This window comes from Solenopsis invicta, chromosome 7 (assembly GCF_016802725.1).
Source record: "Solenopsis invicta isolate M01_SB chromosome 7, UNIL_Sinv_3.0, whole genome shotgun sequence".
NCBI classification, from domain to species: Eukaryota; Metazoa; Arthropoda; class Insecta; order Hymenoptera; family Formicidae; genus Solenopsis; species Solenopsis invicta.
In genome coordinates this window covers 8,194,434-8,219,584 of record NC_052670.1, presented here as the reverse complement: position 1 = coordinate 8,219,584, position 25,151 = coordinate 8,194,434, and the positions used below count along the sequence as shown (strand labels likewise).

The following is a 25,151-nucleotide window of genomic DNA, read 5'->3' as shown; positions in this document are numbered from 1 at the left end:
CTACATGGAAAATTGATTAAATAAAATAAAGTTTAAAATACATTTAAAACAAGAATTTATTTATGTTTCTTTTACATTTTTAAATATATTTTAATTATATAGTAATGAGATTAATAGAAACTGATCAACCATCAGTGAATGTGACATCTTTGATTATATAATAATGAATATACGATATTTTAAAAGACAGAATAGATATGAAAGTAACATGAAAAATTGCCAGAGCCTTTAATTAATGAAAAAAGTCCGAGATATATTTTAAAAGTTTATTTCTTTAATAATTTCAACATATATAACTGAGATTAATCTACAGATATAATATTTGAATAAATTATTCATGTACAAAAGAAAAGAAAGAACATTACTGAGCTTTACCGTACACTCGGTTTAAATAGTTGTATTAAAATAATAATACTTCTTGTGAGCGAAGTGTGAGATAACAATTTTTAGAAAAAATAATCGTACAATTTTCTTAGAACATTTATGAACGATTATGAAAGAAAATAGATTTCTAGTCTGTTCAAGATAAGCCTCGTTATATGAGGTTTCGCGTAATAGGGATAGAGTAAAGTATGTTACGGATAGAGTAGTTTGAGATTCTAGTTGTCACTAGCGGGAACAGCGTGACGCTTATTACTAACTTGTCTATCCGGCTTATGTTCGCGTTTTCGTGATCCTGGCGTAGACAGCGATGATGTCGGTAATGTTTCGGTTCTCGAAGACGCTGCTGCGGGTTCTGGAGATTTGTAGCTGGAAACATAAATCAATAAGTTTTTATACAATACAATAAAATTGAAAAGCGATGAATTTAAAGAGTTAAAGCACATGAATATTTTATGTGATATTACTACTAAATTGTATTGTTAAAGCGAGAAAAAACAAGAAAAAAGAATGCAAGATAAGCGAGTCATGCTCTTATGCTGCAATAGTGTGAAATTGCTATAGCTTATTTTGCAAAATTGCATTTTTCGGAAAAGAATGCGTACGCACGCGTGCAAGTAAAGTTAACGTATGTAATCCTGCTGTTCTATATGATCATATTATTAATTTATGGTTTAAAAAAAAATATATATATATATACACACATGTATACATAAGATAAAAAAAGTGCTATAAATATATAAATAAAAAAATTTCATAAAAGAGACATTAATAAACAAAATCTCATTAAATGCTAGAGGAAAAAATTTTTAATAAAATAATATAAGAAAATAAAATGCAATTTAGATCAAATAGACGCAAATAGAACAGCAACGTTAAAAATGCATATCTACAATTGGATTTAATGAAGATATGTTTGTTACAATAATTTATCGAAACTTAAAAATATTTAGTAATAATAAATTACATCAATATTATTAAATTGTAACTGACACATAAGAATCTAATACCTTAATACATAGTTACTATGCTATTTAATATATTAATATCAACTAGAATCAATATTATACACAGATATCGTCATTCAATTAGAATCATTCTATATAATTTAAACGTAAAAAAAGTATATAACATTTCTTTCTGTTACATTCTAATAGAATTACATCAATTAAAATTACTTTTATTCTGTACTTTTCCAACTGTACAATATACACCTCTATACCTAATATCGAGATAGATAACATCGAAATTAAATATATTGTATTACTAGCCGAAACATATTAAACACAAGTGTTCGTAATTACACAAATTAGTACTGAAAATTGAATTAAAAGAAATAAAAAGAAATAATAGAATAAAGCGCAACGTACTTACGTTGCATAAGCGTCACTGGTGTATACTATGCTTTTAATTTATTAATATTTGCGGCTGGACCTGCAATACACACACAAGACGTATATTCTGTAGCAATCTTAACAGAGTTGCTGTTTATGAATCACAGGTTCCATATAGCACATTATAATTTAAATATGAATAAGATTACAACATTAATAATAAAAGAGCAATTTGAAAACATCGCAACATAACAATAACAGCATACAACTCTAGGTTTTCAATTATTTTTATTTTTCAATATAGTTCTCAGTTTTAATACACTTCATTCAGTGGGGTTCCAGTGCTTTTAAATCTTATCATGGATCTATTTCTTGAAGTTTTCTTGAAGTTCTTCAAAATAACTGCTTACTGGAGCTATCAATTCATCACTTGACACAAATTGCCGACCATTAAGAAACTTTTTCAATTGGAAACAAATGGGACTAAAGGGAAAAAATTTGAAGAATATGCAAAATGAGGAAACAAGTCGTACTTCAATTCAGCGAGTTTTTTTATAGACACAACAATTGTATGGGGATGTTTTAATGCAACATAAAGCTTTTTTTAATAAACCTAATCTTTTTTCGCAAATTGTTTGGTCTAGTCGAGCTAAAAGATTAGTACTCTCTGGTAACCATTTGGCCTTTCTGAATGTAATCACTCAATAGTATCCTTTTAGCATCCCAGAAAATTAAAGCCATAACTTTTACAGCGGATAAAGCTAATTTTGCCTTTTTCAGTGATGGACGATCACTATGTTTCCATTGCCTTGACTGTTGCTTCGATTCTGAAGTGTAATAGTAAATCCATGTTTCATCTGTAGTCACAAATCACTGGATAAAGTCATTCCTCTTAAAGCGATCCAAATAGTCTTGAAAAATTTGTATTTTAATGCGCTTTTGATCCACAGTTAATAAACGCGGCATCCATCTCGTTGAAAACTTTCATATTTAATTTAGTTAAGATATATTATACTCGTTCACATCTGAAATGTTCACTTCTTCGCTATTTCGCTTTCAATGATCGGTCCCGTAAAACAATATCACACTTTGTTGACAATTTCTTCTGTCGTTGCAATTTTTAGACATCCACAATGCAGATTACCTTGTAAGCTAAGCACGGCCACGTTTAAATTTGACCGCCCATTTCTTTATTGTTGCATATTAACACACAATACACTATCGTGCACTATCACCCAATTTTTCATCTCTTTAAAAATACTATTTGTGTTAAGTCTTTCCAACCAAAAGAAAAAAACTTAATTACAGCATGATGTTCAACGTTATCCAATTCATCATGAATCATTCATCATTCGTTTAAACTTTTACGACAAATTTTAACAGAACAAATTCAACTGAGTAATACTCGATATCCCTATATTACTGATTAGCTAATTTAAAAATTTTCTGACGAATGGTACACTAGAAAATTTCTAGCCAATGACTTGAGATTTGGATGTGTATTATCGCATCGTGCGCTAACGGAATCCTCCCGGCGCGGCTGTGGCGTAGTTTTCAAATTGCCCTCGTAATATTAATACTGTTTAAATAAAACGTGCCAGAAACAAATTTTGATAAAAAATAGTGACATTAAATAAGCATAGATTTGCATTGTAAATATCGAATTAAAAATTATGTCAGATAATAGTGGAGTACAAGAATAATGATAATCTTAAAAAATATCTTAAAGTTCTCATGTTTTTATGATATACATATATTACATTAATGTAAAACCTGATTATAAAAGAGATCACTTATTAATATAATGATAGCAAAATGTATTTATTAGAACACTATTGCTTCAATTTACTGATCTATGTATGCATCTAATATATAAGCATTGTAATAATCTAAGCATTATGATGCATTTTTCTTTCTTGTGAAATGTATGTACATATGAAATAGCTTTATTGCTGTGATAAAGTTAAATTATGAAATACAATGATCTGATTTATTTATATTCATTTTATGCATTTATCATAAAATGACAAAAATCTTGATTTATATTTTTTCAAGTATATTCTTTTACAAGTTTTGAGTTTAAATTTACAGTGCAGAGAATTAATGCAGAAAGTTTGACAGAAAACTAAACTTACCTTGAAGAAGGAGATGTACTTTTTAAATGATTTAAGGACCTTATAGCACGTCTAGAGGAAGGTACCCTGAATCTTGTACTTCTATTAGAATGTCGACTACAAAAGCACAGGACAATACCAATATAAATAAAAGAAACAAGAAAATTATTACATGAGAAAAACAAGTAACAATGTAAAGAATGAAATAACAAGAATGAAATAATGCAATATATAAGAGTAAATCTAAATTATTAACATATAAGCAATTGCCTAATAAATTCTTTTACTTTTCATAATAGAAGAGAATTATGTATAAATAAATATATAAACTGAATTTATTTAAATATAATTTCATTTTTCTTCATTTTTTAAATTAATTTCTACAACTTTTAAAAGTACCTTATTATATAATAGCAAAGTGTATACATAAAAATTAAAATTATAAAAATATATGTAATATATAAATATACATGCTCTTATAACAGCATATATTGAAAAGCAACATGCATATATTTATTTCAAAGCAGCATACAGGAAGAAAAATTAAAAATTATAGAATATATATATATATATATATATATATGAAACATGCAGCCACACATGATGAAATCCCATATTCCATTTATTATTTTCTGGCGTGTCTCCAGTTCTTATATCTGCTATGCAAATATAAAATTTATCAATGCTTTTTATGAACTGTTACAGTTATTAATTTTATTAACAAAATAATATTACCACAAAATTTAATATTAAATAACATGTAAAACATTTATTAAGATGTTTCACAAAATATTCAATATTTGCACTCGAATTGAACTTGATAAATATATATAAATATGATATAAATATTTATAAAATATTTTGTTATATATTAATCTTCTTTTTGGATTGTAATAATAAAACATGCACATGCCATGTATAATATTAAATTACAGATAAAAGTATAAATATGAATAAAACTATTGATACATATAATTAAAATGTATTGTACAATTTTATAATTTACTAATGCAGTAAAATATTAATATTTGTATATTCCTACCTTCAACAAAATTTTTCTTATTGAGTGATATACATTTTAGCTACTCTGTTCTAAGGTACTGACCTTGCTGGTATATCTGTGGTAGATGGTAAAGCTAATTGCCTTCGTTCCGGATTAACTCTCACGTTACTTGCACCTGACCTTGCACCATCAATTGCAGCAGGAACACGACGAGTACGTGTTTCCCATTCGCGATTGAAACTCTCTGCTTCTTCTATAATAAAGATAAAAACAATTTATATTAATAAAAAAATAAAAATTCTTTTTTTATGCCAATAATTAAATTTTTAAGGCTACAAAAAGATTACCTTCATCAAGATTAATAAATTCCTGTCGTTCTTCTTCATCGCCATTATGCAAATTTCGCTCTCTTTCAAGGATATGTGCTCTTTCACCAATATGATGACCAATAGCCATTTTCCTGGTTCCAGTACGAGAATCGCTTACTGTCTGTTTAGTTTCCTTTATGCCACCAGGTGCCGTTCTTGTAGACATGGTTTCCTGATAAACTTGTGGCCGACCATCGGGACCACTAGACATGGTCATCACAGATTGGCTCATGAATGAATGACCCATGTTTCCATTACTTGTCATGTTGTTCTATACATTAAATATAATTTGTAAATATATGTTTGTAATAAAGTATTTAAAAAAGTAGAAAAATTTTGGTTTTAACAGATAGCACACATCATATTAAATAAAAAATTAAACATTGATCAAATATTATTTTCCAAGGTCAAACATAATTTAAACAAAAACTTAGAATTTTGCAACTCTGTAAGAAGATGCTAAATATATATGAAGAACATGTGGAACATTTTCTGTAAACATTGAGATAAAAATTTAACAAGATTTAGTCTCTTTTTTATGGCATATATCACATAGATGTCATCGCAGGATAGTTGCGATATTAATTTTTAACTACACTGATCAAACATAGCCACAACTACACCTGCAAGATAGTTTTGTAAATTTGATAAGAATTTTAACTGAGAAGAAATTTAACATTTGTGTTTCTTTTTAGTATAATGTAATAATTACATATTCTAAACCTAAAAATAATCATTAATTATACATTTAAAAAAAACAAAAAATAATTTGTAGGGCTCTAAATAAAAAAATATATTCTTCCAATTTTCATTATTAACTTTAAGATATTTTTGTTTGAAAACAATAGTAATCTTGTGCCATGCAAAAAATATTTATGTAATTGTGTCTAATTGTGGGATACATTTGTACCCCACACATTGTAGTTGAGAGTTAACATACAAACTCATTTATATCTAAGAAATGATTGAGTTTTCCACTTATAATTATTTTTTACTTAGGTATGTACTATCTACCATATAAATGATAAATGCTTTTTTTAAACACTCTGCATATTAAAATTAAATATAATATCATTTACATGAAAAACTATTAATGATTATCATTATTATAAATAACATACAACTTATTTTTAATTATACTTACAAAATCAAATCTGCCAAAATGAGGATCAAACAGGGAAACTGGCATATCATTGTGAAGTCCTCTACCATAATGAGGCATAAGAGCATTTGGTCTCATCATATCAAACGGATCAGTGAACATGGAGTTCATCATGGTGTTCATTTGCCTCATAGTATTATGCATGGATGATCTATTGATAAATAAATCCGAAATTCATACATTCTCATTTTTAGATTTTCAAGTTTACATATAATAATTTACATTTTTTAAAGACATGTTAAAGACAAAATACAAAAGATAACAAGTGACACAACACAGATTGATTGCTATAGAAACCTCTTTTAATTGATACAAATTAATTTATATACTTACAAAAGTTAAAAAGCATTTAATTATTAATGTGATATTTAATTTAATATATCATTCGCATTAAACATATTTTCAATATTAATTTCTTTATTATTAAAAATGTGGTTTATCTATGAATCACATTAAAAAAATAATATAATAATAATTTAAAATAATTATTGTTTTCTTTTCTTTCAAATTTATAAAAAAAACTTATATTCACAAGAGATCTTTTAACTGAACTCGAACAATTCAAGTTTTCTCTTTTTCTCTCTAATGTAAAAAAAAGAAAGGTGAACTATACAAGAAGCTGAGTTAAAAAGAACACTCGTAAGAAATAGGCTAGATTGTACATAAAATACTTTATAAAATAAAAAAGATGCTATATATATGCAACTTTTATATGCACATATTGCTTCTATATGTTGAACGGTCAGGAATTACCCATTAAGAAATAACTTAATCTTGCATTTTCAACAAAATCTAAATTATTCTTTTGATGCAGATAAGAAAAATTGAATTTTGAAGTAACAGTGATAGATGTTAGCGATGCATCTGACAGATCCATTACGAGCCATTGCTCTTCAAATAGTGCTGCGACCCCCGGAGTAGCATGTATACATGCTGTGCGGAATCACGGTGGAACTTACCCAAAGATGTTGAAGATATCATCATCGCCCATGAACGATCCAAACAACGACATTTTTGCGGGATGCTTTAGGATGTTCGAAGATGCGAAAAATTTACCTATACGATCGATAGAAAGTAGATTTTCAACACTACGCGTCACACACGAAAACGGCCAGGTAATCGCAAGCGCCTATTACGCTCTCGTGGAACTTTCTAGAACTGATCCGCGTAACACAATGACAAGATGCTAGTGGTGGTACTGCGTAATGGCGTGTAATAATGAACACAACGTATGCATGCATACATACGCAAATACAGATGTGATCGTGACAACATGGAGTATCTTTATGAACGCGATATTGGACAGGATTGGCGTTCAATGGCTGCGTTCAGCAGACTCAATGGTTGAGTGAGCGAGCGCTGTTATTGGTGTATTCTTCTAAATCTGAAAGTCTGATTGGATGATCTAGAAGAATATCAAAACATGTTGAAATATTCCTTTAGAGAAATTCACTGCCAGCACTGAAAATCTATGGTATACGTAACGTAAACTATGGCCGGTATTCATAGTCGATTCTTATATTTAAGATCATCTTAAGTATCATCTTAAGATGCCATCAACCAATCAGAGAGTCGTATTAGCATCTTAAGACGTTACTTAAGACAATCTTGAAATAAGAATCGACTATGAATACCGGCTTATAAATTTTCAGTACTGGCAATGTATATCGGAACGCAACCTAAGGGCCACTTTCACCAACGCCGATTAACTTAATCGCTGATTAGTCTATAGGAATTGACCAATCGCATTTGTCGTTTTTACTTAACGACAAATACAATTGGTCAATTACGATAGACTAATCAGCGATTAAGTTAATCAGCGTTGGTGCAAGTGGCCTTAAATCTTTCAGATTTACCGTTTGTTTTTTGTTCCTGAACTCCCTGAATTAGTGTGCACTTAAAATGAAATAGATATATATTTGAAAGTTAGTGAAAGCAAGAAGGAACATTTCAATGCAGTCTAGTGCAGGAATAGAAAACAAGCCTCTTGATTGGGCGGATCCCGATAGCACACAGAACCGATAGCATATCACTACGCATAGCGGCTGATTCCTAGAGTTTTTTCGTTGATTGGGTTAGATAAGTCAAGATGATTGGTTGGTGGGCTCGCACCGTGCGCTATCAGATCCCGTCTATTTAAATTCAGGTTGACGTATTTTCTTTAAAGTTGGTTTATAATAGCCGTAACCGTAAAGCCCGTATCAGACTACGCATTGAAGATTAAGATTGAAGATTAAAGATTGAAATTTGACCAATCAAAACAAGGAAATTTTAACTCCTTTTATTTTGATTGGCCAAAGCTCAATCTTTAATCTTCAATCTTCAATTTTCAATGCGTAGTCTGATACGGGTTTAAGAAATTGGACCAATCATAGTCGATATATAAAAAAATAATCGACTATGATTGGTGAATTTCTTACGGTAACGGCTATTATAAACCAACCCTTATTGTATGTCCGATTGACGTATAATTTTCAATCTATTGGCCGGTATTCATAGCCGATTCTTATATTTAAGATCGTCTTAAGTATCACCTTAAGATGCCATCAACCAATCAGAGAACCATATTAGCATCTTAAGACGTTACTTAAGACAATCTTGAAATAAAAATTGACTATGAATACCGGCCTATATCCGGTTGACGTATTTTTTTCAATTAGGCCGGTATTCATAGTCGATTCTTATATTTAAGATCGTCTTAAGTATCATCTTAAAATGCCATCAACCAATCAGAGAGCCGTATTAGCATCATAAGATATTACTTAAGACGATTATGAATACCGGCCAATAGTCGATTCTTATATTTAAGATCGTCTTAAGCATATAAGTCATAAGATATCATTAATCAATCAGAAAGCCGTATTAGCATCTTATAGCGTTTTCGACAATCGTCCGTTCTAATTGGACGATTCCAGCAAATGGCGACAAACTTGGGTTAAAACCCACTGCAGTCGAAAACGCTATATACGACCTTGAAATAAGAATTGACTATGAATACCGGCCTTGAACTCGTGCAAATTTAGATGCCTGGGCATTTCTGTCCTTGTGTGTATATACATAAATTAATTAGAGTTTGGTCGAAGTCGCCCACATATACGCGCGAGGATGATCGGCAAAATGGCGGATCCTTTGGAAAAATTGGTCGACACACGGGAAATAAATTTCGTTAAACAGAATATCCTTTGTGTGAAACGTTCTTATCCGATAGAGCCCAAACAGCGGTCCGTCGACACTCGGCATGGCGATACGTATGATTTAAAGAAGAGCGGATTACTTCCGGTTTATGTTCATAAGAAAGTACGAGTACACCTATACGGGAGAAAACTGATTATTTTTAACCGAGCTTTTATATTAGTTAGACAATTGTTTTTTTTATTTTTATCGATATTTCACGAGTTGCATTTACATGTATTTATATAAATAAATAATTTACGTAATATATAATATTTCAGAATAATATCACTATTCTTATAATAATTATTATGTAAATCACCTATATAATTATTTATATAATAAATATAATTTATTATTGTTTATTATATAATTTATAATTATAAATATTATTTATTTATATATATATAAATAAATAATTTATAATTAATATTTATAATTTATAAATAAGTGGTAATTAGTTAACTTGTAAAACAAGTAACTTTAACTTATTATATATCAATTTTAATCAGTAATATTCTTTAGAATTATGGAAAAATACCGAGATTCATCGCGGTTAGCGCAACAGCCGATGTGAGGGTAGAAACAAATATAGCTGAACAACTTAATGGAGATAAAATACCAAAAGTGTCGACGTGTCGATACATTGACAAGGAGGAGCGTAAGATACTATTAGATGTAGGTAACTAATTAGATCGTAATGCTCTCGTTTAATTTGGACCATCATCTAGACAGAAGTGATAGTAAGTATGTTGCTTCCGGAAACAGGGTATGAAGCAAAAGTGGAAGGAAGCGATGAAACAATTCCAGGGGTTACCGTTTCTCGCGGACACGTTACCGAAGGCGCAAAAGAAGGCGAGAATGGAACGCGAGTTGCAACAGCTCGAGAAAGACATAGCGATTATCGAGCAGCATCCGCACATATACGTTTATAATGACACAACGCACAATGTTGACGCGTTGTAACGCACGACGTATTAAAATCTAATAATGATAGTAACCTTGATGAAAAATTTTCTCAAAATTTGTTATACAATTTTTCAGAATTTTTATATAATTTTTATGTAAATATCAGAATTTTTGCATAATTTTACAACTTTAAATTAAATTCTTTCATTGGAACACTTTAACTGAGAAAATCTACTTTATATATGAAGAATTCTTCATATACGTATATAAATTTTGAAATATTTAAAATTTCTTTTATTATAATTTTTAACTAAATCTTATAAAATTTAGAAAAGTTTAAAGCAATTTAGGAATTATAGAATAAGAAATTTTAAAAATCTTAGATTTCAGAATTTACATATTTATGAAAAATTCTAAAAAAGAAGATGTAGACTCTTTTATTAATATTTTGAAAAGTGTTTCAATTCATTGAAAAATTCTGAAAAAAAATTTTACTAAAATATTTAAACTCTTGAAATGCTTATGAATTGTATGTGATATATAAAAATACGTAAAAAGTTAATGTAGTGCAATAAAAGAACCGTTTTTTATGCGTGAACAAAAAAATAACCCTCAGATTTTTATTGTATCTTTTTTTATCTTTATTGGCAATGTTTTCGAATTAATCAGATTTTTTTTGAGAATTTTGCGATATATTGTAAAAAGATAAAATGCATATCTTTATTTCATACAGTATAATAAGCAATGAGCACAAAGTTCAGTCTTGAAGACTCAATGAAATTTTAATATAATAATATAAGGCAAGAAAATATTGAAATTTAAAAATTAATAAATCGAGTAAATTTAAAGGCATCGAATTAATTTATACTGTTGTAAAATGTATCTTTATATAATACTTATAAATAATATTACTAAATAAATTCTTTGGTGTCTAGATTTACCCGTTTCAAAAGTCTGATTTTTTTAATTCAAATATTTTCTTAATTTCTGTTTTATAAATCTGTTTACAAAAATCCATGTGACTTACACCGTTAGTTGTATAACGAAGTTATATTGTATAAGTACTTTATGCAATAAACGTTAAATATACAAACGTATTTCTGATGTATTGACAATGGTTTATTATTTTAATCAATTAAAATATGCAGTTTAATGCAGTCCGGTTTTTACTTCACTTAGGCCGGTATTCATAGTCGATTTTTATATTTAAGACTGTTTTAAGTATCATCTTAAAATGATCACAACCAATCAGAGAGTTGTATTAGTATCTTAAGACATTATTTCAGATGGTCTTGAAATAAAAATCGACCACGAATACCGGCCTTATTCTCTCATCATCTCTTCGTGCGAGAGTGACCAAGAATGAACTCAGGGTGCAGTCCCATGGAGCGTATCAGGCGTATCGCGGATTGCGCGTATCCAAAATCTGACCAATCGCGAACGTTCCGCTGCTTCCGCTGTTCTTGGTTCGCTGCCGTTCCGCCGAAGTTATTCTTTAGCGTATTCAATCGAGCGGATCAGAGCGGATTGAGGTTAACATAAAGAAAAATAGCAGTTTCTTGTAATTGATACAATTAAAACAATTATGAACAAAGGAAATATAAGTCCTGTGAGTAGCATATAGCATTTTAAAATATTATTTTTGTAATACTTATTAATTATAATATTTTAAGGTTAGTTTAGAATTTGACGAAGCATATTTTTGATTAGTCTACACTGATTATTTCAGTTTAATATAAATACGGATATAAATATTGTATTATGAATTGCAAATTACAAATTGCAAATTACAAATATTGGTCTGACCCAATATTTCCGTTTTCCTTTATTCGCAATTTTTCTCTCGTTTTTTAATGCTTAATAATAAAGCGCATAAAGATTAATAATTTTACGATGTATTTCATGCCTGGTAAAAACATCGTAATTTATTCGTTTTAAACGTTTTATTAATAAAGCAATTGAAAGCAATATTGTTTTCGATTTCATTCTGCACCTGTTAAAAGTCAAATGTTTTATTTACTTATACTAAATAAATTAATAAATTAAATAAAATTCACTTTATATATACTGTGAATATTCTACTATTCTTCCGTCTGCTTTTGTTCCTACGGTCCCATGAAGCGGAATTCGCGTAAGCGGATCAGCGGTTCACCAATCACAAGACTGTTTGGATGAGAGAAATAACAAAATTCGTTTCGTGATTGAGCATCCGCTTAATACGCTTACGCAAATTCCCCTTCATGGGACCGTAGGAACAAAACGTTCACGTACCGAAAGCAGCGGAACGTTCGCGATTGGTCAGATTTTCGATACGCGCAATCCGCGATACGCCTGATACGCTCCATGGGACTGCACCCTCAGTGAACCCTTGCCTACCGCAACACTTTCAACATTGGCGGCAACAGGCGGCAGTCAGCAATCAGCATCGATCGCTCTCCGTTGGTCCACCCGCGACCCCTCGACCCTACCATGGACAAGATGTTTACGTAGAGACGCGACCTCGCGGCCGACTATAGCGATTGAAACGGGGCCAATCACAACGCCTGTTCGCAACGGACGATAACGGACTAGCAAGGGAAAAACAGGCAAAACGTCGATACGATGTTGCAGCCCCCCTTTACGGCAACTGTGTTCCAGCTCCGCTAAGCCTGCTGCTCACTGGAAAATATTGTTGTTCCCGAAGACGTTTTGCGACTGATTCGCGAAGCTAGTTCAAAATGGTAATCGAGCGCACTGTATGGATACGCAAATCGGCATGATTCCCTCCGCGTTCGCAACCCTACCTCGCCTTCTCGCGCCTGACAGCCCTGCGAAAATAATCGTTCGGAGCGATTTATTTTTGAGATATACGAACCCCCCACACGAACTAATATATCCTAAAAACCGTTTATCTTGCAGGGTAACGAAAGTTCGCTGCCTATGGAACTCTGTTCGAACTGTAAGTTGGCGAGGATACCTTGACTTTTGCTACAAGTTACCTCAAAATAACCTGATCTGTTTTCCTCGGATAATAAAAACAAGATAGGCAACAACTACCTTAGAGATATCTTGCATTGCATTGCATTGCATTGCATCCTCAGGGGAAATATGTTATATACTTATAATTCATGATATCATTAGGAATTTCACAGCATTGACAATTAAAAATCTTTAAATTTGCATGACTTCAATGTGATACTTCATATGTGAATGTTTATTCTTCAGTCGATGTAGATGAAATCAGAAGATTGGGAAAAAGATTTCGGAAGCTAGACTTGGATAATAGTGGGGCCCTCAGCATCGATGAGTTTATGTCCCTGCCTGAGCTGCAACAGAACCCATTGGTACAGCGTGTTATCGACATATTTGACGCTGATGGCAATGGAGAGGTAGATTTCAAGGAGTTTATTCATGGGGTATCTCAATTCAGCGTTAAGGTAACCCTTTTTTTCACAGAAATTTTATTGTTTTTATACATAAATTACTCATAATGTTAATTCACAGGGTGATAAGGAAAGCAAATTACGATTTGCATTTAGAATTTATGATATGGATAACGACGGTTATATAAGCAATGGAGAGCTTTATCAAGTGCTAAAAATGATGGTAGGCAATAACTTGAAGGATACACAATTGCAGCAAATTGTCGATAAAACAATACTGTTTGCTGATAAAGACGAGGATGGCAGGATTAGTTTTGAAGAATTTTGTTCTGTAAGCAGTGCATTTATATCTCTCTCTTCCTCTCTCTTCCCCTCTCCTACTCCTTTCTCTTTTCTCATACAACATGATCAACGCATTACATGCTTTCTATGATTGTTTCAGGTTGTTGGCAATACAGATATTCATAAGAAAATGGTAGTTGACGTTTAAGTGATCAAAGTTTGTGAAAAACTCTTAATTTACAAAACGTGGTATGTTATAATTGAAATCTATAAATTAATAATCTATTAACAACAGATTTATGGGATAGTTCTAACAGAAATCCGTTTAGAGTGAACTCACGATTATTGTTCTTAAGCCTTTGATCATTACAAGTCTATCCAAATGGAAAATTTTCATGATACGCCAGACTAGTAACAGCGTGATACGCGAACGTTAGATCAACGTGATACTGTCATTCTGATGTCATTAAAGATATGGAACAAATCAAATTATACCTTGCGTGTTCCATTAAAAATAAAGATCGTCAATGATCTTAACAACCTTTAATTGACATCTTAAGTTTAATATTGCATGGTTTCCAAGATTTTCTTCGAAAATTTTTGCGGGAAAGATTTAGTCTTCTCAAACGCCTGTTCAAAACAAAAATTTCGGACATAGATGCACTTCATTCCTTTTACTGATTCTCAGTGGAAAAGCACGAAAGTAAATCAAATCTCGCGTTATCGATACGATCACCATGCCGTAAAACCTATCATATTTCTGTCATTGTTTGAAAAATAATTGTTAACATTTATCTTTAATGATGTTTAATATCGTTAAAGGTATCATTCGGTAGAGCGAATTCTTAAGGACATTTACTTTTAGACTAATATCTTAATATATTAATATCTAATATTAATATATTAATATTTTAGAACAGTTATCAATATCTAGATAAGCCAACTATTAAGATGTATTATGTTTATAATAAACAATCACGAATTGTGCATTCGGAAGATACAGCGAGGCAGATTTTGCGAAGTTATATGGAATTATTAATTATTAAGCTAAGAGAGTCTGTGCTTGGGTTAGCCTTTGCGTGTATAAGACTTGCGTGTATAAACTGTATATCGACATTGGATTGTCAATTTACAATTTTCGAATGTACGATTTATTTATTTATTTAGATATTTATTTATTACATACACGATCAGTCAGAAACATAATTTATCATTACCAGATACATTAAGATATTTACAATGCAAATAAGTTTGTTTTATCATTGTTAATTGTTTCTATGTATACTTACATGTTACATGGTCTTATCATGTCTAATTAAAGTTTAAAATTGTGAAATATATTAAGATTAATCTACTATAAGTAGACTTCATGTTTCATTTTCGATGAATACACAGAATACAGAATATATTCTTAATGATTTATAATTTAAATTTTTGTTTGCATTTAAACAAATTTACATGTTTTTTTACACAATGATCTGTATTCTGTGTACGTGCATGCTGTATAGTCAGTATTCTTTTTGCGCAAAAGGTGCAGATTAGCTAATTTCTTTTTTATAGATATTTTTTTACCCTTTTCTTATTGCGCTTTAGTTTAATGAGTTAACATGAGTTAAATTAATGGAAATCGATGTCGATATTGCAACACAGGCTACAACGATTGCGTGACCAAACAGTCTGCGTTTTCATGTTGAATTTAAGTTGGAGCGAATCTGGAAATATCCAAAGTGAATTGGACAAAAGTTGGCATCGTTGTCGCAACGTTATTGAGGCCCTAATTTTTGAAAACATGCAAATAATTTTCATATGCAAAAATTTTATCATGAAAATATGAATTGTCTTTACCAAATTCGTAAAAATGGACTGCAAGTAAAGTTATCTTTGAATTCTATACATAAAAGCATTTATTACTTTTTACTCTTTTCAACGTTTATTTTCCTGCCTGAATAGGCTTCATTTTATGTGCTTTTTACGACTATTTACTGACTGTCAGAGAAGAAAAGAATAATAGAGGCCCATTTTTACAAGTGTTTTAAAGCAATTCCATTATTTTGTTTTATCCAAATTTTCTTTATTTACAAATGACACGCAAGTAACTTTTACGTGTAATTTCTCGCTCATAATGATGTCACAATTTTGGCCTAATATGGCCTCGATGACTACTGAAGAACTTTTAAAAAAAATCCTGCGTTTTTCGATAATATATCAAAATTATATTGAAATTGGATCGGTCTCATTATTGGCGATTAGCTTAGGTAAGAAGATTAGCTAAGAATTAGAAAGATAGAGTTAAGTTAAACCGAGATCAAATAAGTTAATTTGCATTAGTGGAAATAGATATTTTTAATTTAATTAGCCGATTAAATTTAAAAACTCGTATAGCCAGCGCAGAAGCTTGCAGAAATACTGTTGCAACATTGCTATAATGTTATAACAATACTGCTGTAAGTTCTGTGTTGGAAATAGTCAATTGCAAAATTTCAAATTTATCGTAATCTGTTTTCCTTGTCCATTTTCTGCAAATTATAATTCATTTATATAAAATTTACATCAAATAATTAAGTTTTAAACTTATTATAGGTTAAGAAAATTAGGTTAGGAATAATCAGCTGAATAATCAGCTCAATGAATTTAATCGGACGATTAAGTTAATCGGAGTTAGTGGGATTGGTTTATATTATTGGTCGCATTCAGTGGACTTCTTCTAGATCTAAGATCTGATTAGATGATCTAGAAGAATACACCAATAATAGCAAGCGCTCACTCAAATGTTGAGGTTGAGTCCTATGAATACGACCATTGGAAATTTGGAAAGAGAGCGAAATTACCGCTTGGAAATTTGTGGCGCGCATCAGTTGGCGATCCTGTCGTTCTCATTGTTGCTGTTTTGTGGCCGGTGTGTTTGCTAGTTTACGTTTTTGGTTCGTTGGTTGTTTCCCTCCGCGCGGAAACCGACCCCATCAGAGATTTCTTGAGTATTTACGCGGCGCGTCTCGTTAACAGACAATCGGGATAATTGAGAGAAAACGCAGAAGACTCGTCGGTGGTGGTTGTCGGCGGCGGCGGAGAAGATGGAAAATCTGGAGGAGGTGTTGCAGGCGCTAGACGAGTTCCAGAAGTTGCGGCCGTCGGTGATCCCGCAGGAGCTCGAGGACTATCTGTGCTGGGTTGCCAAGACCGGCGACCCCGTGTACCAGTGGCCACTGATCAAGACCCTCGTCCGGGAGAAGCTCACCCGCGTGATGACAGACTTCTACGAGAGCTGTCCCACTCTAGAGCTCGCACCTTGTCCCAACGTCGAGCACTTTAATTATGACACCATGAAGAGCAACCTGCTCGAGAGGTTGGAATCGTTCGTGAACGCGCCGTTCACCGTCCAGCGGATATGCGAGCTGCTAACGGCGCCGCGCAAGGAATACAATCGCGTCGACAAGTTTATGCGCGCCATCGAGAAGAACATCCTGGTGGTGTCGACGCGTGAACCCGGGCCCATAACCAGGCGTGGCGAGACGGGCGACGGTATGGTTAACGGGTCCGTGGAGGAGGACGCGGCCTCCGTCACGCAACAGCAGCAGCAACCGCCACCGCCGTCACCATCGCCGTCACCGTCGCCGTCGCAGCCATCATCGCAACTCTCCTCGCAGTCGTCACCGACGACGCAACCGTCGGCGCAACCGGCGCAGCCAACCACGCAGGATGTCGAGATGGAGTACTGGGAGAAGGACTGCAGTTCCACTGTTACAATTAGCGTACATACTGTTGAGAATGAGCCACCGCTTCTGCATGGTGGCGTGATACCGGCCGCTGACTCCACGCTAGCCAAGAATCTATTCGCGGACGAGTCCATGCGAGAGAAGCTCGAACAGGCTACTTCTAGAACGGACCTCGCAGCATCCAATTATATTACCTCTGTCTCAGAGTTTTCCACCATATCGAATTTAAATTTGCAGTCACACGGATCGGTATCAGAGGCCATGACGACCACCGTTCCAGTGGTGCAGAGTCTACCGGCTGTCGAAACAGTCCCCAACGACTCAACGATCCCGGGTACCGACATAGCGGTGGCGATCATGAACGAGGACACTAGTTCTCAACCTAATTTAGACATGGAAAGCGAGGAGATCGAAGCAACAGCGGCAGCGAGCACCAAAACGTCCACGACGACGAGTACGACGACAACGACGGCGGCTGCGGCAGCAACTATCACGGCGACAACGACGACAACGACAGCGGCGACATCAACGTCATCCACATCGGCGGCGGCGACAACGACGGTAACTGTAGTAGCGACGGTGATCCCGTTGACGACGGACACCACGCGAAAGCTGCAGGCTGCTTTCCAAGCGAAACGTTTCGAATCTGACGACAAGTGTATGGACAAGTCCAGTGAGAAAGAAGTGGACCCATCGACGTTGGGCAGTGTGGAGGAGGAACTTGGGCATCCCATGAAAAACGAAGAGACGAGCCTGACCAATTCGAGCCCCGAGCGTATAGAACCTAACGAGATGTCTCACGATGAAAATAGATTAACTGAAAATTTATTACAGACGGATGTCGAGATGAGATCTGTTCTAGCGGACAATGCGGTTGAGAGCGGCGCGGAGGAAAGAGTTCCCGATAAACCGGAGGAGGAGCGCGTGCCAATCTTCGAGGACATAGATGAAGAGAACTTGCGTTCCACAAGCGACCAAAACGCAGTGAACGCGACGTCGTTCGTCGAGTCGCAGTCGGTGGAAAAGGACAGCACGGCCACGTCAGAATGCGTAAGCGCGGTCATAGTATCCAGTAGCGAAGCGTTATACAAAACGGAAAAACCCGAACACTTCAAAGAAGCGGCCGCAACAGTTTCTTCCACAGAGTGTTTCATACGTGAGCAACCTGTGAGCCCAAAAGCGGAGAGTACGGAGGCAGAGGATAAAGTTCTAGAAACCATTCCTACGGTAGCATCTTCCAACAGCAACACCAATGGGCAAGAAGTACAGGAACCCGAGTTTAATGACGATAACTTGAATATTATGGAGATTTCCAATGACAAGATAGCCCTTGTCGAATCTATGGTATCAGATCCAATAATCATCGCAGAAAAATCTAAAGAAGTAACGTCTGTAATTGAAAAACTCGAGCCTGGCTCGCCTGTTGTCGAAACGACGGAGAGTTCCGATAACGTCGGTTGTCAATCTCCAAAGGACGATAAATTAACGGACGTTCAGGATGACAGTTTAGCAAATTCACAGGGCAATAAGGCATGCCTCACGATAAAAGGGAACCAATCTTCTGTAATAGAGAGTATAGCATGTAGAAAGGAATCGCTGGAATTAATGGAGGTCGATGAAGAGGAGTCATTGTCGACATTTCAACAGGATGAACCTATGGAGCAGGAAACAATGGAGGAATTATCGAAAAGTTAATCTTGACTTATCTAATTGATCGCATGTTTCTCCTTCCTCCTTTGTTTAACGTTTGATATCTATTCTTAAGATAGATACTCGCAGTACGAACCAACACGTAAATATCTTTGCGCATAAACAAGTTGCTTGTGACGCGGTATATAAAATATATTTGCGTGCATATATATGTATATATATGTATGTATATGTATATGTGTATATATGTACGCACATAATTTCCATAATCAGTAATGATGAGATTAAAGTGAGCAGACATTAGTTGATGCTCAATGAAATTCTTGACATCCTATCTTAAATATTAATGCTGCTTTATTTATTTTGGATCGTTAGACTGAATAAGCCTCTGGTATTTACTTATAAAGAGATCTATCGAAATGTGAATTTTCTACAACTCTTGGAGGGAAAAGAACACTGCCTACTCCTAAAAAAAAAAGTTTGTAACACTGTGAAACCTTGTATTGAACGCTTGTATAGAAGTCAAATTTGGTAAACATTTCAATACGGATTTATACAAATAAAATACCACAGATATCTGCTTAGAATAAGGTTGTGCCTATAACTTATAATGTATATTACATATTGGACAGGTATATTTAATGAGTAAATTTTTAAATACTGATGTATGATTATAGATTCGTGCAACCTTTCACAATCAGAGTGAATGAAACAGCTTTGTTCGTAATCACAGCCTTATACTAAGTTCCGATCAAATCTCGAGATATACAATGCCACTGGAACCAGTTAATTTTGAGAATATGTTTAAGATCAATTACAGACATGTTCCTTACAAAACTTTTTACTATATTTAATAGCATTTGGAGACAATATTGTTTCGAGCTGTTTATTAAGACCGTTTGCACTAATTTATAGCTTAGCTTAGGCCCTGTGCACAAGAGAAATATTAGATATTAGGAATAAAAATTAAAATTTTATCAATTTTATCAATGAACACTATAGATAAATAATAAATTACGTTGTATCTTGTACGGCACATTTAGATTTTATTCGTATCCATTGTGCATTATGTTTAATATTCATTGAGAAAACTGATTCTAAAATTTTAATTTCTATTCCTAATATCTAATATTTTGTTATTGTGCGCAAGATCTTACTTTCGATCTTTTTCCAATTTTTAGAAAAAGAAAGTTTAGTTTTTTTTTTTAAGTTGAGCTATTGGTGCAAACGAGCCTAAAACTGCTAAAAACTCGGGATTATTTCGAATATATTGTTTATAATCAGTGTTTTAAGATTATTTTACGATTTTTATCATCGCCAGTAGGCAAGTATTTTCTTTTTTTTTTACAAGTGTTTGCTATATATAAAAGAGAAAAAGACTCTCTAGTGGAGCAAGCTATGTTCTGCAAATTTACGGCCAGCTCTTCGTGATGAGACTTTAGCATTCTGGTTCCTTCCGTTTCCTATGTTTTTAACAAATAAAGAACGCGGTTTAAAGTCGAATCATACGAGAGTAAATTTGAACGAAAATCATAAAGCGGCCAATTGTAAACTGATAAAACCGACCTTATTAAAAATCGATCCACAAATTAGAACCCGCTAGCATGATATCGAATCGCTTACAGTTATATGTATTTGCACACAAAATGTTCTCAAGCGAATTCGATGCTGTCTCGGTAATAACTGAAACGTTATTAGAATATTGTAGGAATGGGATATTAATTTAAGAATTAATATAGATTAATAACACATAATATACGAATGTGGATATCCAAGAAAAAAATAGCTGTACATTATTTTATAAAAAAAATATATAAAACTGAAAGATTGTCAATTTTGTATCTTTTATTCGTAGATGTATGTACCTGACCTTATTAACGAAAAATTAAATATTTTAAAAGAAATGGGAACAGGAATAAGCAATCGGAAAGTATTATATTGCCGATGACACAGTGTATAATAATTATATCTCGCCGTCTATGCAACTATTTTCGCGAATGATGTTACGTATCTTTCTATAACATGCAGCAATAAACATACAGCACTAGATATAATATTGCACTCTTTTATTTTTATTCCAATCAGATATCGATATAAGTATTCCCACCAAGAAATACGGCGATAATGTATGGAATTATTTATTATCTTGGATGTTTAAAGGATAATAAATATATACAATATGTAATATATACATATAATACATTGATAGGCCAAAATGAAAACAAATCTGCAAATAATTAACGATTTCTGTACATTTATGTAAACGTTTGATGTTTTACTAATTTTTTAAAAAGACCATGCTCCAGATTCATTAGCTCGATATAAGTGCCGATTTCCGCCACTTGTCCGCCATCAAGCACCACGATTTTATCGGCATTCTTTATTGTACTAAGCCTGTGAGCGATCGTTATCACTGTCCTTCCACGGATAGCACGTTCTAAAGCTTCCTGAACGAAATATTCACTTTCTGCGTCTAAGGCACTGGTCGCTTCGTCCAGTATTAAAATTTTTGGTTTCTAGAAAAAAAAAGAAACATTATGCCTTGATGACGGTTGTCATTTTAATAATGACGAATTTAAGTAATGATTTACCTTTATTAGCGCCCTGGCAATGGCGACTCTTTGACGTTGTCCGCCACTAAGGGCAATACCTCTTTCTCCGACTATCGTATTCAATCCGTCTGTCATTTTTTCTGTAAACTGTAACACGTGCGCTTGTTTCGCAGCTTCTATTACATCGGAATCCATCGCAGACTCCATTCCGTACAATATATTATCCCTTATTGAGCCGCTAAAAAGAATCGGCTCTTGGGATACAATACTGATCTGGGACTTTACCCACATGGGATCGAGCAGACGGAGATCGTGATTATCCAAGAATATCGATCCTTTGGTAGGATCGTACAGTCTCAGTAAAAGCGACGCCACAGTAGATTTGCCGGAACCCGAGGAGCCAACGATAGCCGTCACAGAACATTTCTCTACGTCTAAACTGAAACCCTTCAACACGGACAACTTCTCTCGCGTTGGATACGCGAAGAAGACATCTTGGAACGTCACATTACCTGATAATTCTTTCTCTAAAATGTTCCCGCCCTCAGTGGGAATAAGCGGCCGTCGATCAATCAACTCGAACAGACGAGTGTTTGCGCCTAGAGCCTTATTTAAATCGCTGTATGCCTTAGACAATCCACTCAGAGATATGCCTACATAGCCAGCGTACAATAGAAAGGCGCTTAAACTTCCAATCGTTATATCGGAATTTGATACCATGAATACACCATTATAAAGGACCGAAAGGGCAATAGCGTTCCCAGAAAGACCAGTCATGCCGAAAAACATTCCTCTATATAAACTCTCCTTGTAACATAGTTTCAGAACGTCTTGTAGTTTGGCACTATATCTTTCAATTTCGCGTTTTTCTTGGGCGAATGCCTTTACAGTTCTTATATTGCTGATTCTTTCTTCCGCGGTTGTATTGACTATCGCAAGATTGCTTTGCAGATCCTTAGAGACTCTTTTCAAGACGCGTCCCCAAATAACAGCTACAACTGCAACCGGTGGTACTACAGCTAAACCGAGCAAGGCTAAGGATGGTGATACATAGAACATCATGGACACTCCTGTAATGGCCATGATAGCGGAACGCAAGCCATCTGATACATTGGATGTAACTGCCGAGCTAATAAGTTGTGTGTCTCCTAAAAAATAATTAAATAATCAGAAAGGAAAAGTAATTAAATAATTTCAGAATAAAAAGATTTTAATGTCTTAGAAATATGTTATAATATGATTGGACATTTTCTAATCCAAAAGAGAACAATTTTATGTTGGAGGATAAATGCATAGAATGACAACACTAAAAGTATCAGGAATTTTGACTGCTTCTTTTTTTTTTAATTAATATTTTTTGTTTCTTGTATAAAAAATTTTGAAACTGACTTTTCAATAATTATGTCTTACTAATGAAATATTTGGTTTTAAACACATTCTTATTTTTATAGTAATTTTCTTCATCTCTTTAGTGAGTAAAGAAAACATCAGTACTTCTAGTGCTAACTCAAAATTAACTTTTGTTAACTGTATCAATATTTTTGAAATTGAGACATTTGATATGTTTGTAAAAACAGTGAAACAATCATCTCTGTTCTATGAAAAGCAGAACATCTGGTCACACTAACTACATCCAGCAAAGGGTATAAAACATACCACTCAATCGTCCAACCAGTTCTCCTGTACTTTCTTTATCAAACATCGCCGTTTCCTGCTGAATGATAGCGGCGTACGCCTGTTTTCTGAGGGACTGTGTGATCCTGTGTCCTGCCGTCGACATCAGGTAAACTCTGCCAAAGTTGCTCACCCCACCTATAAGAAATACTACAAACAGAGCAAGTGTTAGCCGATTGAGGTTCTCCTTCATGTCTGACTTTTCCACGGTATTGACAACGTCTATCACTTTGCCAAAACAGAATGGGACCGCCATCGTTACGCTGGACGACACGAGCAGCAGAGCGATGGCCTTCATCAGAGTCCACTTCTCAGGAGCGGCCAATAAAATCAGGGTCTTCAATTCTGATCGTTTCTTCGTCTTAACAGTGTGCACTATGGGCATGGATGTGTCGGATCGGATGGCATTGGTCGTGTGATGTCTCAGTCCAACAAGCAGGCGGCCTCTCCTCGAGAATCTGACAGTCGGCCCTGTCAGGCACGAGCCAAATAGATACTTCTGTGACACGCCGACCCCGCAGCATCCTGGTTTTCGTAGGACACCAGGATTAGTCAATAATTTCCAGAGAATCGTCATGTTATTCGCGATCCGATTATCGCAATGTGCGTCATGCGAAAATTAAATGAATAATGAACAGGCAAATCTTGCAGGGGCCAGCCTTGGTCCGGGCTAACCTAAACAACTATTATATACTCCAAGATTTCATTAGAATATCATATTTAGAACGCGTACTTAGGACAAGTACAATCAGCTTTGTAGGAGACTGTTCACCGATATTAATTTCGACTTTCGATTATTGCAATAATTTCTAAATGCATACTCTTCGCATGTGCTGATTAAACATGAGAGATTCATCGTAATTTCATGTTCAAGCACACGCTTTCTTCGAATCTTCTTTTTTACTGCTCACAAGGAAATGACTCGTCAAGATTTTAGAAACAACTTCCGCATTTTTAAAAATTAATATATGTATATACATACATACAAATATTATATTGCCATGTTCTCTCAATTATTAGCAATTATTATCAAATTCGAATCTGATTTGTTGGCTAAGAAGAATATACACCAATGACATCTATTTATTATTCCATTTCTCGCAAACCCAACAAGAGTCAAGTAATATCCCAAATATCCCAATCAGCATACAATGTTTTTTAAATATTTAATAAAACATTTAAAAAACATTGCTGATTGGGATGTAGAAAGATTAGAGATTAATCTCACGAGTCTCTTAGTAATCGGATTTTAAAAATCAAAATTTAGGATAATTAATCGATTAATATAACTGTTTTGTAAAATAAATAATATATATGTTATATATAATTACTATAATTTTTTTTTATGTAAAAAAAATAATTACATATTCGAAAATGTACAATTAAAAAATTTTTTGGAATTAATTAAAATTAAAGAAATTTAATGATAACGTAATGATTTTGCATTACGTAAATCGTTATTAACTAATTAAATTT

At 33.6% G+C, this 25,151-nt stretch overlaps 5 protein-coding genes across 10 annotated transcripts; 3 read left to right on the top strand and 2 right to left on the bottom strand.

The window, feature by feature from the left end:
* Positions 1–252: 252 nt before the first annotated feature.
* Positions 253–7,551, bottom strand: LOC105201647 (myeloid leukemia factor). 4 transcript variants are annotated; one of them, XM_011169744.1, is made up of 7 exons: positions 7,322–7,551; positions 6,345–6,513; positions 5,180–5,471; positions 4,935–5,085; positions 3,851–3,946; positions 1,756–1,815; positions 253–750 (listed from the first exon to the last, which is right to left on the bottom strand). In XM_011169744.1, exons 1-6 carry the CDS (start codon positions 7,372–7,374, stop codon positions 1,797–1,799), a joined length of 780 nt encoding a protein of 259 aa, XP_011168046.1. In that variant the 5' UTR covers positions 7,375–7,551; the 3' UTR covers positions 253–750; positions 1,756–1,796. The 4 variants fall into 4 exon arrangements, with proteins under 4 accessions (XP_011168046.1, XP_011168044.1, XP_011168045.1 ...); XM_026136554.2 differs by having other exon boundaries at positions 649–750; positions 1,752–1,815; XM_011169742.1 differs by lacking the exon at positions 1,756–1,815.
* Positions 7,552–9,401: 1,850 nt separating this feature from the next.
* On the top strand, positions 9,402–11,362 carry LOC105201646 (enkurin). The gene is made up of 3 exons (XM_011169741.3): positions 9,402–9,659; positions 10,059–10,211; positions 10,302–11,362. Exons 1-3 carry the CDS (start codon positions 9,468–9,470, stop codon positions 10,497–10,499), a joined length of 543 nt encoding a protein of 180 aa, XP_011168043.1. The 5' UTR covers positions 9,402–9,467; the 3' UTR covers positions 10,500–11,362.
* A 1,615-nt stretch (positions 11,363–12,977) lies between these two features.
* Positions 12,978–15,441, top strand: LOC105201645 (calcineurin subunit B type 2). The gene is made up of 5 exons (XM_011169740.3): positions 12,978–13,162; positions 13,341–13,380; positions 13,647–13,858; positions 13,926–14,135; positions 14,247–15,441. Exons 1-5 carry the CDS (start codon positions 13,160–13,162, stop codon positions 14,292–14,294), a joined length of 513 nt encoding a protein of 170 aa, XP_011168042.1. The 5' UTR covers positions 12,978–13,159; the 3' UTR covers positions 14,295–15,441.
* Positions 15,442–16,709: 1,268 nt separating this feature from the next.
* On the top strand, positions 16,710–21,283 carry LOC105201644 (serine/threonine-protein phosphatase 4 regulatory subunit 2). Its single transcript, XM_011169736.3, has one exon. The coding sequence runs from the start codon at positions 17,158–17,160 to the stop codon at positions 19,492–19,494; it is 2,337 nt and encodes a 778-aa protein (XP_011168038.2). The 5' UTR covers positions 16,710–17,157; the 3' UTR covers positions 19,495–21,283.
* Positions 21,284–21,498: 215 nt separating this feature from the next.
* On the bottom strand, positions 21,499–24,801 carry LOC105201643 (ATP-binding cassette sub-family B member 10, mitochondrial). 3 transcript variants are annotated; one of them, XM_039451407.1, is made up of 4 exons: positions 24,658–24,800; positions 23,658–24,200; positions 22,041–23,149; positions 21,499–21,965 (listed from the first exon to the last, which is right to left on the bottom strand). In XM_039451407.1, exons 2-4 carry the CDS (start codon positions 24,058–24,060, stop codon positions 21,705–21,707), a joined length of 1,773 nt encoding a protein of 590 aa, XP_039307341.1. In that variant the 5' UTR covers positions 24,061–24,200; positions 24,658–24,800; the 3' UTR covers positions 21,499–21,704. The 3 variants fall into 3 exon arrangements, with proteins under 3 accessions (XP_039307341.1, XP_039307340.1, XP_011168037.1); XM_039451406.1 differs by having other exon boundaries at positions 24,409–24,794; XM_011169735.3 differs by having other exon boundaries at positions 23,658–24,801.
* Positions 24,802–25,151: the final 350 nt, after the last annotated feature.